Genomic DNA, 18426 nt, shown 5'->3' with positions numbered 1-18426 from the left:
CTAACACCCAGATTGGTTTCAATGGACGTTAAGTGTCCTTGAGGATTTCGGCCTAAAGATTTGCTGGTATCACCGAGAGTTAGTGTCAGAGCGAGGACTAGAACTCAGGAGGTCCTAGCGCCCATGCTTATGGTCAGACCATGGAAGGCTGGGGCAGACACAAGGAAAAACTGTCATTCATTCCAGGGTGGGATGTTACTATCATTTCCTACAAAAAGCTGTATTTAGCTGAGAAATGAAATGACCCTTGTGACCAAATGTACAAATTCTCATAAATGTCTGAATGGGAGCACTTGCAGAGAGAAAATGGATGAAGTCGCACAGCTTGAGGCAGTTCATTCAGTGGATGACTTCATCTCTTATCAGCTCCAATGACATAGGAACAGGGCAGTGAATTCTGAAGAGGACTCTTTGCGTTCACTGCAAATTCCCTAGCTTTTGTCATTTCAATGCAGGACTCGGAAGGTAATTTCAGTTTGTACTTAATTTCCTTTTCTTGGTGTGAACGTGTTTGTGAGTTCAACCAGAGCCATCATGGTGCATCACGTAAATACCTCTTATATTATTTACCTAATACATCTCGTGGTTCCTTTACCAAGACTAGACTGTAGTGTACACATGTATTTAATATGTGCAGTGTAAAATTTTGTCTCATAACAAATTAGGAATTCAAAATATTCCTATGAGCCAAATTCTCATTTACATTAAAGTGCCTTTATACTATCATGGCAATATAAAAAAGTCATAAATTGGACATATCTTTTTGTCTTCCTTGCACAGTGATTTATGCTTCCAGATAGATGTAAAGAGGCCTTATTGTAAATGTGAATCTGGTCCTATGTATTTAACTTACATTTAATGGAGCAACTATTGTATGTAAGTATAGCTAATTTATTAAGAACATGTTTTTGGACCCTGAACTGTAAATATCTAATTAAAAACACAAGTATGCAGGTATGCAAGGTAAATGTCAGTTGTGGTTTAATTCATATACAATACTTTATTAAATCTAAATGAAATCCTTATCAGGATGCTAATTTAAATTGGGGCAAAAGGCTGCTTTCAGAAAACTTTTCAACACTGCATAATTCGCGTGTTTTTCTTTTTCTTTTAAAAACAGCGTAAGTAACTAAAATATCTTAAAAAATCAAAATTATTATTGGATTACATACCCTCATGTAAATATGATTTTATCTAGCAAATAGTTTTTTTTTGCCATGTGTCAGGGCTGATTCCCCACTCTGGCAGTATGAGTGCAGAAGGTGGGGGCCCACAAGGATTCTAAAAATTAATACTGGCCACTCCAGGCTTGTATTAAACTGCCAAGGTTACAGCTTCTCTCTGACCTTGGATGGGTAGATGTTGTCACCACCGAAATGCAAAAAAACCCACACCCTTTTGAGAACCCAGGGAGGTATACTTGGGAATTCCTTCCTGTGGAGCACCCTGAAGCCCTTTCACCCCCCCTTCCCTGGTCCGGGGAGCAGCTGAGAAACAAACAAAGGAAATCAGCTGTTGCCACCAGCTAATTAAACATGTGCACAAATCTCTTAGGGACACAAAAATCCAATCCTGTCCTTAAAAAAGGTAAATTTTATTAAAAACAAAAAGAAAGAAAATACATCTGGAACTTTTTGCTAGATTAAAAAACAAAACAAAAACAAAAAAACCCACAATTACAAAAATTAAGCCTCAGGATAGCTCTCTTGAGGTTCAGCTTAAAGGTTACAAGCAAAACAAAAGCACCTGGAGTTAGCAAAGAGGAGCCCACAAGCCAATCAGAAATAAAAGAAGTAACCCTAATCGCATCTTCCTAGACATTCCCTGATTTACTTGCATATCTGGGGTTTCAGATAAGCAATTCCTAGTATAATTTGATGGTTTTTCATACCTGGCTTAAAGCTTCCTACAGTATAGTTCAGCCCTGTTCCTGCTCTGTGTCTCCTCTCTCCGGAGAACAACAACAGACAGACAAAGGGAAAGTTTTTTCCCCAATTTTAAAAAGTTCTAGCCCTCCCATTGGCTCTTTGGTCAGGTGCCTACTCCCTTCTTTTTACCTATGGGCTTTTTTTTAACCCTTTACAGGTAAAGCAAGTAGAGAACAGCTACCAAGAGGGATTTTATAGATAACTGACTGGTTGGGTGTCCATAAAAGGAAAAAGAAAAGGAGTACTTGTGGCACCTTAGAGACTAACCAATTTATTTGAGCATAAGCTTTTGTGAGCTATGAAGCGAGCTGTAGCTCACAAAAGCTTATGCTCAAATAAATTGGTTAGTCTCTAAGGTGCCACAAGTACTCCTTTTCTTTTTGAGAATACAGACTAACACGCCTGTTACTCTGAAACCTGTCATAAAAGGAAGCTACCCCCCCTTCATTTATCACACCATGCCAATGGTCTTTTTTGTTATGTTGAAAAAATACTAAAATATTTCCCTTCTGGGCATTTGGGATCATTTGAAAGTCAAGAGCCTGCTAGTGCAAATTTTTACAGCCTTGTTATAATCCCCAGAAGAAAATGGTTCATAATGGAAATGCTGATACAACTTTAATTTTAGTGGCACGAGCAGGTTGTGCTATAATATACAACATACCATTTGAAGAAATAAAAGGGGCATTTGTCGCAGCTTTTAGTAGGGTTGAGTTGTTTGTTTGATTTTGTAAAAGGCACCCATCTCCTTAGCACTTGATATTAGTTAAAAACAATATAAAATAGATTTAAAAATGAAAGGCCAGATTCTGATCTCACCGATCTTGCACTAGTGTAAATCGGTAATAACTCAATTGAATTCCATGGACTTACTCGGGATTTACACCCATGTAACTAGGTTCGGAATCCATATACTCTGCTGCAAAAATAGTTCAGATGTCAGTCAAGAACTTGACCAAACAGAAGGTTTACAGTGAACCCCTGAAGCTTGAGAAACCTAGATACTGGGGAACCTTCACGGGGTGCAGTTCTTGGAGTGTTTAACTCCAGATGCCCTCAGCAAGAAGTGACTTGCTAAGTTGTATTGATCACTGTGGGTAGGAGGGAGAGAGGTAATCTGTCAGATAAATAGGTCCCAGACAATTTGGAGCCTTTGGTCCCAACTCAGCAAAGATATAAACAAGTGTTTAAGTATATCTGTATTCAGCAAATCACTTAAGCACATGCTGAATAGGGATGGACTGATGAATTTGGGACCCTTAAATAGTGCTAGATACATTGAGCAGCAAGATCATTGTCTTGTTACAGCGGCTAGGCAATCAGCTAATGATGTCACTGATTCTACCTTTTAGTTTGATGCCCTGTAGCTCACAACTAGCCACCTGATCAGAAATTCCTGGTTCTATAAGACTTCTTAGAGCCAAGGGGCAGGTTGTTTTCAGATTCCAAATATAGTCCCCAAGCCTGCAAAAACTTACATGTGCTTAACTTTACAGATTGCGAGTAAGTCTTTGCAAGACTTAGGTCTCCAGTACACTTTTTTTTTTTATATGAATTAGGTCTCAAGACATACAAGCAAAAAAGGATTTCAGGTTACATTTAATCAAACAAATCTGAATTTAAATATAGTGTCAGTAATCTAGCCTGCAATTGATTCTTTTCTGACACATTTGTAGATGTAAGCAAAATTTTCTTTAAAGGCTACTTTCTCATTTTTGGCTGATTGTGCTCAAGTTTCCTAAATTTCATGACGTGTATGATGAGTAATTCTCTCCCTTTCAATCACATTTACTTTTCAGCAACAGCTGGCCTTAGTAGCACACTTTTTCAACTCTGAGATATAGATTTCTTACTGTAATTACCTCCCAACTGTGTTCAGTAACTGTATAAATATTAAATGTTAAGTGCAGTTGCACTCAACACAAAGATTCCCTTGCTATCATGCATCTTACATCAACATTTCACTTTTGTTAATGCCAACAGTTCCGCACAACCAAATGCACTATCAAGAATAGTCACTTTTCCCCACTCAGACATGGAAGTGATTTTTCTGAAATGCTTTTCATTAACAGTCTGTGTCAGCCATTGCCAGAATTAGTCTCTCTTACTCACTGCTTTAAGGAGTGGGAATTTTTTTGCAGGCTTTACCAGGTCTCAGGAGGGGATTTCTATTGTTCTGGTTTCTGCAGCGACAACATCTTAATTGGTTTGTGTCTCTGGAATCTTTTCACTGTCTCCTGGTCTTCCCTTCTCTGCCCTCTGCACTTTTTGATCCCTTCTCATTAGGTATATGCTTTTGTTTTGTTAACCGTTGGTCTTCAGGAATCTCAGTGATGCAGGATTATTTGTGGCTTGGCTTTTTCACTCTTACTTGCAGTTTTAATGGCTTTATAAACTGCTACAAGGAAGAGACACCCAGGGTATTTCTTATACGTATTTCTGTTGCACTCACTACTGTGGCATTTGGGCACCACTATATTTGTAGAGCTATGGCTATATACAAACTAGCTCCCCATTATTATTATTTGTATTACTGTAGCGCCTCAGATCCCTGGTCATGGATCAGGTCCCCACTGTGCTAATTGCTGTAAAAACACTGAAGAAAAAGATAGGCCCTGCCCCAAGGAGCTTACAATCTAAGCATAAGACAAGAGAGAGCGGATGGATAACGACAGGTTTCAGAGTAACAGCCGTGTTAGTCTGTATTCGCAAAAAGGAGTACTTGTGGCACCTTAGAGACTAACCAATTTATTTGAGCATAAGCTTTTGTGAGCTACCAGCTCACGAAAGCTTATGCTCAAATAAATTGGTTAGTCTCTAAGGTGCCACAAGTATTCCTTTTCTTTTTGCGGATGGATAAAGACAGACAGATGGGGGAACATGTGGAGATAATAGTGATCAGCATGATAGGCTGTAATAGGCTCCAGTCTGCTAGCAGAAAATTTAAAGTGATAGAAATTAAATTCCTTTATTAATTTGTCTTTTAGGCTACACCTACACTGTACATCTCTTGCGGCAGTGTGTGGGGCGTGTGCAGCTATTCATTGCAGTGAAAATCAGGCTGCATCCACGCTATAGTGTGTTGCTACATGGATAGGCGCCGACTCCGTGGGTGCTGTGGGGCTGGAGCATCCACAAAGGGAAAAATGGTGGGTGCTGACCTGTATCAGTGCCTGCCGGCAGGCCCCACACATCAGCGCCTCCCCCTCGCTCTCCGCGCCTTCTGCCTGCCGCGATCTGCTGTTTTGCGACACACAGGAGGCTCTGGGGGTCGGGGGGGAGGGCGGAGGAGCGAGGATGTGGCGTGCTCAGGGGAGGGGGTGGAACTGGGCAGGAAGAGGCAGGGTGGGAGTGGAGTGGGAGTGGGAAGGGGGTGGGGCCTTAGGGGAAGGGGTGGAGTGGGGGCAGGGCCTGGGGCAGATCTAGGGGTCAAGCACTCTCCGGCACTTTGGAAAGTCAGCAGCTGTGGCTACATGTGTATCTCCAGAGCTGTCTGAGCCTTTCCCTGCTGCCTCCCACTGGCCAGAACCTTTCCCTGCTGCCAGAGTCCTTCACTGGGGTGCAGACAGACTCCTGCAGAAGGGAGCTGCTGGCTAGCTGCAGTGAACTGGTGAAACATTTCCCCACTGCAGGGAAGGATTCCTGCAGCAGGGAGGCCGCAGGACACTGCGCTGCTAAAAACAGCAGTATAGACAAGGAGGCACGTCTTTGCGAATAGAGAACTCTGTTGGGTACATACCCGGGTCCATATCCACAGGATTCAGGAGTGTCTTTATTCACCAAAGCAATACCTCACCATTTACACTGCTATTTATACCCCTGCTGTGGGGCATGTAGTGTATGTTCTCTACATGCTGCTGAAAGGAGTGTGCAGTGTAGATGTACCCTTACATTGACTTTTAAAGACACGTGCACACTTTAGCTATGTCTTTATACAGTGGGGAAGTAGAAAACGTCAGAGATTTGGTGTGTTTACTGGAAGAGATGTGACCAGTGCCCTATGAAGTCATTTTACAAGTTATCATGCCAGCGAAGTCTGCAGCTGTAGCAGGGACCATCAGTAACACTAAGCTTTCTTGGTTTATTTGAACTTTCTATTAAATCAAAGTTTCAATCAAACGTGACCATACACCATCGTACATTACTTATTCAGGATCAGGTTAATATTTAAAAAGTTTTTTGCAGGGGTTGAACACTGTGTCAGTAACAACTAAAGCAGAATCTTAAAAGAATATGAGGAACTAACAGGGAGTGGGAGATGAACTCCCTTCCCTTTCGTAACATCTTCTCACAGAGAGAGGCAGTTTTGAGTCACTGGTGAGTAAAATGTGAAGGCAGTAAAAATTACTCCACTCCAGTAGCAAGGTTCAAATCACTTTTCCGCTTCAAATCTTTCTCTCTCTCATTGAAGTTTGCTTTTCTCATTTTGGCAGACTTCAGAGCATATAACCACAATGCTGATTCAGACCTCTCCCAACCTTCTTTGCAGGAACCAGATTTCTTTCCTTGTATTCATCTGACCTCTGACTGCTCCTATCCTACATCCTTGCCTCCCCCTCATGTCCCTAACCATGTATCTTTAAAAATACTCAGGGCATTCACAAAACCTCAATCTTGGTGAATGTTCTGTGCTGGAGAGAAATCTCTTTCTCAGCCCTGTAGTATGCTTTCCACTAGAGATATGTCACTTGTTAACTGGACATCTCTGAGGGGAATATGCCTCTTACATATATCCTTCCATGTTCACCTCAGAGACAGGAAGCAGAACTAGGAATTTACTGTAGGTTATGATTCTGGATAGAGGCACATTCTTGATTCGTGTACAACAATAAGGCATAAAATCATATTATTTATTAGATGTCTCCACGCAGTTTCCAGTTCCCAATTCCTCAGTCTGACATATCCCTTTGGAAGAGAGGGACTTATGCAGTATTGCTCCTTTTTGAGGCCTTTAATTATAATTAATCAATAGATCCTCCTGACAAGTTAAACTCTGGGGTTACTCTGGGTTTTGCAGGATATAGCGCAAATGCAATCTGCAGTTAAGCGTGGGAAAAGAACAATAAATCTTTAAAAGGAAAATGAAATGAGTACTTTGCTTGCTGTGCTGAACACACAGTTCAGAGAACATCCCGTTACAGATGGGTGGGGATTGTTTCTAGAGCTTTTTATTTATTTATTTAACAACTCAGAGATTCTGTGTGATTCATGTATCAGACAAAGGCATGTTGGACCAATTTACAGCAGGGCCTATGAAGATTTGTGATGCACCTATGAAGGAACAATTATTGCATTGGATCCTGAGTAGGTCCCTACCAAATTCACGGCCCATTTTGGTCAATTTCACGGTCATAAGACTTTTAAAATAGCCAATTTCATGATTTCAGCTATTTAAGTCTGAAATTTCAGGATGTTGTAATTGTAGGGGTCCTGATCCAAGAAGGAGTTGGGGCAGGGGTTTCACAAGGTTATTGCGGGGGTGTGTGTGTGTGTTGCGGGACTGCTACCCTTACTTCTGCGCACTGCTGGAGGCGCTGCTGCCTTCGGAGCTGGGCAGCTGGAGGGCGGCGGCTGCTGGCCGGGAGCCCAGCTCTGAAGGCAGAGCCACCGCCAGCAGCAGCAGCGTGGAAGTAAGGACGGCATGGTACAGTATTGTCACCTTTAATTCTGTGCTACAGCCTGCAGAGCTGGGTGCCTGGCCAACAGCCGCCGCTTTTCGGTCATCCAGTTCTGAAGGCAGCACAGAAGTAAGGGTGGCAATACTGTGCCCACCCTAAAATAACATTGTGACACCCCTGCAGCTCCCTTTTGGTTCAGGACCCCCAATTTGAGAAACGCTGGTCTCCCCTGTGAGATCTCTGTAGTATAGAGTTAAAAGCATACAAAAGACCAGATTTCACGATCCATGACATTTTTTCATGGCCGAGAATTTGGTAGGGCCCTAATCATGAGCAGCGAAACGTTTCTGCACACACTCCACAATGTTCCCATGCTTATGTGCTATAGTGATTTTTTTTTTAAAAGGGAAATTTTCAAAATAAGTTAGTTGGAAAAAATAACCCCTCACCTAGATTATTAACATTGGGGGGGGAGAAAAAAACTGCCCACTTTCCACCATTAATGCTGTATCTTTGCTTTTTTTGCATTAGACTCCATTTAGGTAGTGAAATTAGAATAGTAAATTTAATTCATGGAGGATGGGAGAGATCCCAGAGGACTGGAAGAAGGTGCTATATTTGCCCATGTATAAAAAGGGGAATAAAGACAACCCATGGAATTATAGACCAGTCATCTTAACTTCAGTACCCAGAAAGATAATGGAGCAAATAATCAAACAATTCATATGTAAGCACCTAGAAGATAAGGTGATAAGTAACAGTCAGTATGGATTTGTCAAGAACCAATCATGTCAAACCACCTAATATCCTTCTTTGGCAGAGTAACAAGCCTTGTGGATGGGGAGGGGAGCAGTAGATGTGATATATCTGGACTTTAGTAAGGCTTTTGATACTGTCTCACATGACCTTCTTATAAATATACTGGAGAAATATAGCCTTGACAAACCTACTATAAGATAGGTGCACAACAGGTTGGAAAACCATACTTAGAGAGTAGTGATCAATGGTTCACAAGCGAACTGAAAGGGCATATTGAGTGGGGTCCTGAAGGGATCTATCCTGGGTCCAATTCTATTCTAGATCTTCATAAATGATTTGGGTAATGGCATAGAGAGAATACTTATGAAGTTTGCAGATGATACCAAGCTGGGAGGACAGGATTAGCATTCAAAGTGATCTGGCAAACTGGAGAAATGGTCTGATGTAAATAGGATTAAATTCAATAAGGACAAATGCAGAATACTACACTTAGGAAGGAATAATCAGTTGTACTCATACAAAATGAAAATTGACTGCCTGGGAAGGAGTGCTGCAGAAATGGCTCTGGGTTATAGTGGATCACAAACTAAATATGAGTCAACAAAGTAACACTGTTGCAAAAAAGTGAACATCCTTCTGGGATATATTAGCAGGAATGTTGTAAGCAAGACATGAAAAGTAATTCTTCCACTCTGCTCAGCACTAATAAGGCCTTAACTGGAATATTGTGTTCAGTTCTGGGCACCACATTTGGGAAAGATGTGGCCAAACTGGAGAAAGTCCAGAGAAGAGCAGCAAAAATGATTAAAGGTCTAGAAAACATGACCTATGAGGGAAAACTGAAAAAATTGGGTTTGTTTAGTCTGGAAAAGAGAAGACTGAGAGGGGACATGATAACAGTTTTCAAGTACATAAAAGGTTGTTACAAGGAGGATGGAGAAAAATTGTTAACTGCTGAGGATAGGACAAGAAGCAATGGGCTTAAATTGCAGCAAGGTCGGTTTAGGTTGGACATTAGGAAAAAATTCCCGACTGTCAGGGTGATAAGCACTGGAATAAATTGCCTAGGGAGGCTGTGGAATCTCCATCATTGGAGATTTTTTAAGAGCAGGTAAGACAAACACCTGTCAGGAATGGTCTAGATAATATAGTCCTGCCATGAGTGTAGGGGACTGAACTGGATGACCTCTTGAGATCCCTTCCAGTCCTATGATTCTGTGTCTTCACCTAGCACGCTGTGGAATTCAGTGCCATGGAATTCTGTGAAGGCAAAAGTATAAATGAGTTGAATTAGATAAGTTCATGGAGTTTAGGTCCACAAATGTGTATTAGCAAAGATGGTCAAGGAGCTGATCCCATGCTTCAGGTGTCCCTAAACCTCAAACTGCCATAAGCTAGGATTGGACTACAGGGGTTGGATCACTGGATAATTGCCCTGTTCTGGTCATTCCCTCTGAAGCATCTGGCACTGGCCACTGTGAGAGGACAGGATACTGCGGTAGGTGGACCATTGGTCTGACCCAGTATGGCTGTTCTTATGTATGTGACAGTATCCCTTGAAATCCTGACTGTCTTGCTGGGTCTGCCGGATTCTGGTTACCCTTTTAGAAATGGATGCTGGTTAGCTGTTGTACCAAGGGGAAATTAAAATGTGTGGCAATGAATAACCAAAGTACCTGCTTTAAGTAAATGAGGATGTGACTAATAGAGACTGGCTTACATTTGGAATTTTTGCCAAGGGAGGCAGTAAAGGAACAATCATGATAGCAAGGAGCTTTAAATAAACGAAAATACATTAGTTGCAGTGAGTCTGATGATAAGGCCACTGCATTATTGAGACTGATTCAAGTCTTCACAGTTTTAAAACCACTTCAGTGCTGTTTGTGTGATGCTCACATAGAGTAAAATACTTCCTCATAGCATTGTGGCTTCACTAGTCAAACCTGACATTTGATAAGAGTCTTACCAGCTCAGAGGTTAGGCTGATGAAGAGAGAGCAGATCCTGAGGGTTATATCGGCCTAGCAACTCTTTAACACTGAATGCAACCGGTAGGATGAATTATCTGGTGAGAGCTCAGATTAAGAACTGTGAAAGGAAACTCTGCAGCAGGAGAGTTTGAGGGGATAATATGACAATCACTAATGCAAAAAGTAATTCAACAACAGCAGTCCTCTTTCCAATCCTTCAGCTGTAAAATGGTGGCAGAAGCAGGCAAAAAACCAAACCAGTCCCAAAGGCTTGATGAGTTAAATGATTGAATCCAGAGCACAATAGAATGGCTAGCAAACTCATTTTATACGCAGAGCAATTTCACTTTTAGCAATTTCACTGGAACTGAAGTAGCCAGCTGCATATCTGCAATGCACAGAAACAATTCAGGACTGCTCCGAAAACAGAGGCTTACTCTGTTTGTCCTGTGTAAGTGGGGTCTGTTTGAATAACTATCCAATGTAACAGCGTAAAGGCAATCTGGACTCTGAATATTTTGCAGTGCAATCTTGATTTTATGCCACCATGTTGTAGAAGAACACAGCGCTCTACAATAGTACACCCCCCGCCCCACTCTCCTGTTGGTAATAGCTCATCTTAAGTGATCACTCTCCTTACAGTGTGTATGATAACACCCATTTTTTCATGTTCTGTGTGTATATAAATCTCCTCACTGTATTTTCCACTGAATGCATCCGATGAAATGAGCTGTAGCTCCCGAAAGCTTATGCTCAAATAAATTGGTTAGTCTCTAAGGTGCCACAAGTACTCCTTTTCTTTTTGTGAATACAGACTAACACGGCTGCTACTCTGAAACCTGTACAATAGTTGTCATCTTGCTGTGAAGCTAATTCTGCACAGCCCACATGCTAGGGAGGGGACTGACACCAGTTTCCTGTCCCTCGATCTTTGAGGATGGGCTACCAGCCCATGTAGTCTTCTGAAATCTCACACACACACACACACACACACACACACACACACACACACACACACACACACACACACACACACACACACACACACACACACACACACACACACACACACTCCTTATGGGAGTAGTATTACAGGTTCTCCCGCTAGGCCAGTTTGCAGTCTATGTGTCTCTTACAGCCCTAATTAAACAGCCTTGGCTCATTTGCTCAAGTTGTAGCAGCTTATGCTTTTAGCTCCATGGGTTCCTTGTTCAATCCCCGGTGTGTTTGTTGGCCAGGATAGCGGTCGTCACACTTGCAGTAAACCTGTAACCTCAGAACTGATGATCCGTTTGGCTGGTTTGAACCTCAAATGCGTCTTATCCTTTTCCTGAACCATTCATCTAGATCTTCTCAAGATCCACGTTTCTGGCTTTTATTGGTTTAAAATTGTGCTAGGTGGGATAGCCGCCGTGAGCTACACGTCTCCTTCCCAAGAGCAGCCAGTGTACCTTTCTGATAAGACAAGTAGGTAACATATTGAAAGTGCACACATGCCATTTCATTGATGAAAATGGTGGTTCATTTATTTCTCACCGTGTGGAGATCTCCAGATGAATTCCAAACTAAGTCCTATTTAATAAATAGAGGATTTTTTGAGTCTCAGTGCCAGAGGGCGCTTAATAAGAGTGATCTCCTCTGCAGATTTCACTGAATCAATGCCAGAAATAGCTTTCTTAATATTTCCACTATAGAATTTGTGTAATTTGAAAACAAGCCCCAGGTATTTTGGGATCTCTACATTACTCTGTGCATGCACCACATCATGCAACTCAACTTGAGTGTTTTGAACATTTTTACAGTGATGCTCCTGGGACCCAAACGTAAAAAGAAAAAATCAGAAATCACTTCTACAGCTCTGAACATCATGGAGACTCCATGATTTATGAGAGTGTTGTAATCTCATACATCACCCTGCTGTCTCTCAGACGTGTTATTGACATCTTCACTGTCAGTTAACAAGGAACTAAAGACTCTAGATTATGACATTTTGACATTCAGCTCAATGGCCTCCTTATCACCAGCGCTTTGAAGTGTTTGATGGAGCTGGCCCTGTTTGGAGGGTCTGATGGCTCGCTGGCATTTTTTCATTCAATGTGTAATGCAGGAGATTGGCACCTGGATGATTTCTCACCTTGTTGCTTCTGTTAGCACCTGAACCATTCCTGTTTTAACTGCATAACAAGTTTATGATAATTCTATCCACTTCGTAGTAGTAGAAAACAATCTTCCCAATAAACATTTCGCCAAATTTGCAGTGGAGTCGTTGAGCCAAATTCTGTTCTCATTGACACTGGTGTAAATCTGAAGTAATTCCATTAATTCCAAGACAATTGCCCTACCTTTACAGTTACATACATGGGAACAGAATTTGTGATATTCTGTGTGCTCTTGACCCTATTGAAGTCAATGGGAGTTTTTCCAGAACTTGCAGCCTGGATGAGGGCTAAAATGGCTTTAGCCACCCTTGCAATCTTGGCCTGCTGTGGGGGTTGGAAAAGCTCCCAGCATAATTTAGGCAGCTCTGGAGGCCTGTCTGAATTAAATCAGCCTTCCAGGACTGCCCTCTGGGCTGCAGTGTTACACAGAATCTCCACATTGCTGGGTGCTGCATTCCCAACACACCCACTCTGCTCACCAGTCATGCCTACGGCATGCTTCGTATGCATGTGGGCTTGCAAGTGGGTCCTTGAAAGACAACCTTACAGCTGTCTTCTTCAGTTTCTGCAATGGGGGAACCTTTCCCCCATTGGAATTGTGGTGTTTATAACCCTTTTATGCTGCTCTGGCCCCTTTTAACCAGTGTATATTGGCTGGAGAGGGGTACGGACTTCATCGAAGGTACTTAATAAAGAAATAAGGAGGCGAGGTCTCTTCCCTGAGGAATCTACAATCAAAATGGCACACTGGTTCCATGGAGTGTTAAAATACAGAGATCATTGTAAAGACCTGATCTTGCAAATGGAGACCTGCAGGTACATCTTCATAGCTGCCCAAAGTCTCATTGAAGTCAATTATGTGGGTGCAAGTGTCAGCCTGCTTGGATCTGCTTTGCAGGAGAGAGGCCCTAAATAACAGGGAAGATGGTGGTGGTGCCTGGAAATGGAGGTGAGATGTACATGTAAGAAAGCAGGCAGCAGTCTCTTCTATATGCAGGAATCTGAAGGGCTGGGAGGCAAAGAGGCAGCACAGTATGTTAAGGTGTAGGGGAGAGGATGTAGCTTGTCTGACAAAGTTCCTCCTCTATCTTGGTGGGTCCGGCGCTTATTGGTGGATTTGCTCACCTTGGAGCTTCATGGCAGCCCTCAGTTTGGCCGTTTTCGTGAACCCCCCAGTCCAGGTCAACTCCTCCTGTGTCTGACCAGGAGTTGGAAGGATTTGGGGGGAACCCGGGCCCGCCCTCTACTCCAGTTACCAGCCCAGGGCCCTGTGGAATGCAGCTGTGTAGAGTGCCTCCTGGAACAGCTGTGCGACAGCTACAACTCCCTTGGCTACTTCCCCATGGCCTCCTCCCAACACCTTCTTTATCTCACCATAGGACCTTCCTCCTGGTGTCTAATAATGCTTGTACACCTCAGTCCTCCAACAGTCCACGTTCTCACTCTCAGCTCCTAGTGCCTCTTGCTCCCACATGCGCACCAGAAACTGAAGTGAGCTCCTTTTTAAAACCCAGGTGCCCTGATTAGCCTGCCTTAATTGATTCTAACAGCTTCTTGATTGGCTGCAGGTGTTCTAATCAGCTTGTTTGTCTTAATTGTCTCCAGAAGGTTCCTGATTGTTCTGGAACCTTCCCTGTTACCTTACCCAGGGAAAAGGGACCTATTTAACCTGGGGCTAATATATCTGCCTTCTATTACTGTACAAGAGCTTGAAGAAGGATCGGCCCGACTTCTGAGGCACCCCATGGCAGGTCCGAGTGCCCCCTGCCGGGCCTGGCTGCCCCCCTCCCCCCCCCCCGGTGTCCCCTGCTTCCCGCTCAGGGCCCATGTAGCTCCGTTGAGCCTCCTGAGGCGATGCTAGACCAATGGCCCTGCCTGGCCTTGGCCACACCTTGATGCCCCGGTGATGGGCACCACCCCAGCACTGCAATAAAACCCCAACATGCCACGCAAATAAATAAATAAATAAAAATTACTCTTCTGTAGCCATCTGGCCCGACCCTGTCACACTTGTTACAGCTTATTCTTACCAGCATGTATTCGAAAGAGAGAGTACCTTCAGTAGTGCATGCACCTTGTGGTAACAGTAATGGGAGCTGCATGGCTAATTCTCCACACTCCCACCGAGGTGGCATTGCCCCTGAGTAGGGAGCATTGGAACATTGACTGTCCTGCATGAGAACAATAACAAATTCAAGGAGTAGACACTCCCCACGTAAGCTGCACCGGGCTTATATTGTTTTATTGGCTGTATGACAAAGAAGGACTAAAGCAGGGTTGCTGCCTTCCAGGTGTTCCAATGGGGACCTCTGGCACTCAAAGGAAAAATTGCCTACAGAAGCTTGGGGGTTTCAGTATGAAAATCCTGATCTGTAGCTCTGTTCTTTTGTCATGCACAGCATGCAAAATAAAATGTCACCTTTGATTTCAGAATAAAGACATGACGCCCTCTGCTGGGTTTTGTATTCTGAATTCTCACCTGTCAGTCATGGCTCTCACTGGTTCAGCTCTAACATTCCATTTCTTCTAGGTTCATTTTCTGCCTCCTGGTTAGTTACTGAGATAGTGTTGTGTAATGAGTAGAGCTCAGATGTAGGAGTCAGAAATCTTGAGTCCTATTCCTGGCTTTGTTGCTGGGCAATCTGAGGCAGTTTTTGCCTCAGTTTCTCCATCTTTAAAATAGGGATAGTTCTTGAATATTACACTTGAGCTGCATAGACAAGAGTCATGGTGCTTCATGAGTGTTTATACAGTGCCTCGAAGTTTGGAATTCTGTAGAATATACATTCTTATTATTTATTAATGTGATACCTATGAGCTCAGGTAACTAAATGATTAGGAATTATGGCAATATCTGCAGATATTACCCCCACCTTCTACATATCTCTGTATTATTGCTTTTAAAAATAACTTAATGTCTGAGAAATTTCTTTTATTCTATTTGTCCATATTCATATAGTTAATACCAAATATCACCATGAGACCCAAAACGCAGTTCAGTGTTTAGGTTTGTGAAAGTCATTTTCACCTTAGTTCATGAAAGCAACAGTGAACATCCTGATTTAAAATAATAGTTGGCTGAATATTCACCTTGTTGTTTTGCATATTCAAAATGTATCCAGGTGAATGGGATGGTCAAATAGGCCCAGCATTTCCAGCCACACTGGATAATTGCTGAATCTAAGCAGAACTAAAAGTTTAATTATTTTGGTCTTTAAATAGACATAGGGCTTCTCTGCACTACAGAGCTCTGAAGCTATGCCACTGTAACTCTGTAGTGTAGACGCATTCTACAGCAATCAAAAAGATTTATCCATCGCTGAAGGAACTCCACCTCACTGAGCGGCAGCAGCGAGGTAGACAGAAGCAGTCTTCCATTGACCCGAGCCATGTCTACAGCAGGGATTAGGTTGGCATAGCTACAATGCTCCGGGGTGTCAATTTTTGGCCTGGTCTACACTAAAAATGTAGATAGACATAGCTACATACCTTGAGCACTATCGCTATGTCGACCTAACCACTGGTGTTGATGCGGCGTGGTTGATGGAAGCTGCTTGGGAGGTGGGGGGTGATGGAAAAACCCCTTCTGTCACAAATGCGTTTACACTGCAAAGTTACAGCGGCCTGCTGCAGTGCCGCAGCTCTGCCTTTGTAGCCCCACATAATGTAAACAAGCCCTCTCACACCCCCCCTGAGCAATGTAGCTATGTGGATCTAAATTTTTAGTGTACGCCCGGCCATAGTCAGGGTAAAAGTCTGGCCCCCTGTTAAGACAAATGTGGGAGTTCTCAGCTCTTCGGGTTCTATTGTTCCAGCCTGGAAGGTTACAGACTTCCAACAACAGAGCTCTGAATGACATAGTCCATGGTATTTTCACAATCTGAAGGTTTGGAGATTTGGAAAACTACCCCAACTTCCCCCACAAACAAAAAACATCAACCAGCCAACTAAAATAAACTAGTGAAAGCAGGACCCCAAGCAGAGTTTCCATGTTCACCCTTTCAAAAAGGTGGAGAACCAGAGGCACCATTAAGTCTACTGGGGAGTTCGCTATTGCTATTGATATGGAAGGCACTCAGATTCTACTGTCATGGGAATGCCATTATAAAAACTGAACATAGATACATGGGAATTCCACAAGATGATCCAAAGTCCTTAGAATTCATGTGCATTCTGGTCATGTGACATTCTCTTAGGTTAGCCTATAGGGTGGCATGTGTCTGTAGTGGATTGAGCACTGAACTGTCCCTTAGGAGACCTGGAGTCTATTCCCAGAGCTGCCACTGCTCTGCTGAGTGATGTTGGGCAAGCCACTTCATATATCTTATGCCTCAGTTTCCCCATCTGTAAAATGGGGATAACAACACTGACCTCCTTTATAAAATGCTTTGAGATCTGTAGAAGAAAAGTGGTCTGTAAGATCTAGGTATTATTATTATTTCTTTTGTGGGTCATTTTTTCCCCTCTGAAAACAAACCTGCCTCATTTGTAACCTTGTTTATGTCAATGAGGAAGAAGGTTCCTGATCTCTTTCCCCCTCCAGCCTGTAGTAGTTTGGTCACCTCTTATCTAGCCCATGATTTTGAACTGATGAGTTTAGAGTTGTATCCTCTTCATGGTGCAGGCTCGGAGGCCTTGAAATATTTCACGTCAATGTCAAAGTGCTGATCTGTTGTTCCTAGCCTACATTTGATAGGTTTTCTCCCAAAGGTTCTGACAAGGATGGCGTGCATTCAGAACAGTTACCTATCTTTTTCCCTTTCAGAGTGTCAGTCAGCCACAGCTCTCCAGCTCATGACCAGACGCTGCCATGGAAAAAGAAGCTGCAGTGTGTATGCCAGCACCTATGAATTCAGTGATCCTTGTTACCCAGGTGTCCACAAGCACCTCAATGTAATCTACACCTGTGGTAAGCTTCTTTAATGTTCAATTTGGGAAACATGCTGGTTCAGAGATGACCTGTACCTGCCGATGGTGGGGGGAGAGGCACAAGTGAGGGCAGCGGCTTCAGCAGATGTTACTGAGCATGCTCAGTCCGTGTAAGCATTCTTAGTACAAGCGAAGCAGTTCTATCTGAGAGGGCACGTAACCCCTATGTGCCCTCTCCCTGCGTTGCCTTTGTTCTGGCTCATGAACTAAGAGGTCAACCTATTGTGGCAGTGCATGGAAGTTTGTCATTCATCAAGCTGATTGTGCAGTGTATGGCAACTCTGTTTGGGAATGTAGACTAACTAGGGGCCTGGCAGCCTCTGTGAATGGTTTAATGCTGAGTTCTTCCTGTCAGCAGGTTGATATGAAAAGCAGAATTTATGGAATGAATGTTTTTTAATTCATCCATCACCATCCCACTGTATGAGCTTTGGTAAAGGGATAACTCTGCTGATGCTCCCATTCTGAGTGGAGACACTGGCATATTGTTGTATTTGCTTGCAACAAGATTTTGGTCTCTGGTTCTCAGTTTCTATCATTTTAAACAAAAATATTAGCACCCACCGAGTTAATGGAAAAACACCCCAAGGTTTGTTTGATGGTATTTGCTAGCCAAAGTAGTGTGATCAGCGGTAACTATTACATATACTCTATATGTTTCAGTGTGTCATAGTATTAGATGTACATTGTGGTTCTACTTAATCAGGCATCAGGGTTTTGCAGTAGAGCAATAACTATTCCTCTCAAAGGAGCATCTCGTCCATCTTTGTTCAGTGATGAAATTTTACTGATTTATAACATTTGGGAATGATTTGTGTAGGGGCATTTGCTAAGGGAGGTTGTTTATAAGTCTGTTGCTTCCTTTGGCAGTAGCGGACAGGGAAGTGTATTTTGAACGGAGGTAGCAGAAGCAGAGTGGATGTTGACACAGCTCTGTGAATTTACCAACTGGAGAGTGCCCTGTGACTGTATTAGCTATTTTAGAGACCAGCAGGGAAAGGCTTCTTATGTTGATGGAATAGAGTCTGATGTGATGGAACAAACATTAACCTGAAATCCAAATA

General features: G+C 42.9%; 1 protein-coding gene across 1 annotated transcript in view; it reads left to right on the top strand.

Annotated features, from left to right (window-relative positions):
• The window catches only part of LOC144261959 (protein eva-1 homolog C-like), a 301947-nt gene that overhangs the window by 139523 nt on the left and 143998 nt on the right, over positions 1 to 18426 (top strand). The window contains exon 5 of the mRNA XM_077811535.1: positions 17199 to 17342. Within this exon, the coding sequence (XP_077667661.1) occupies positions 17199 to 17342 (144 nt within the window). The remainder of the gene's footprint in view (positions 1 to 17198; positions 17343 to 18426) is intronic.

This window comes from Eretmochelys imbricata, chromosome 3 (genome assembly GCF_965152235.1).
Source record: "Eretmochelys imbricata isolate rEreImb1 chromosome 3, rEreImb1.hap1, whole genome shotgun sequence".
NCBI lineage: Eukaryota > Metazoa > Chordata > Testudines > Cheloniidae > Eretmochelys > Eretmochelys imbricata.
This window is presented reverse-complemented; position numbering and strand designations above follow the sequence as displayed.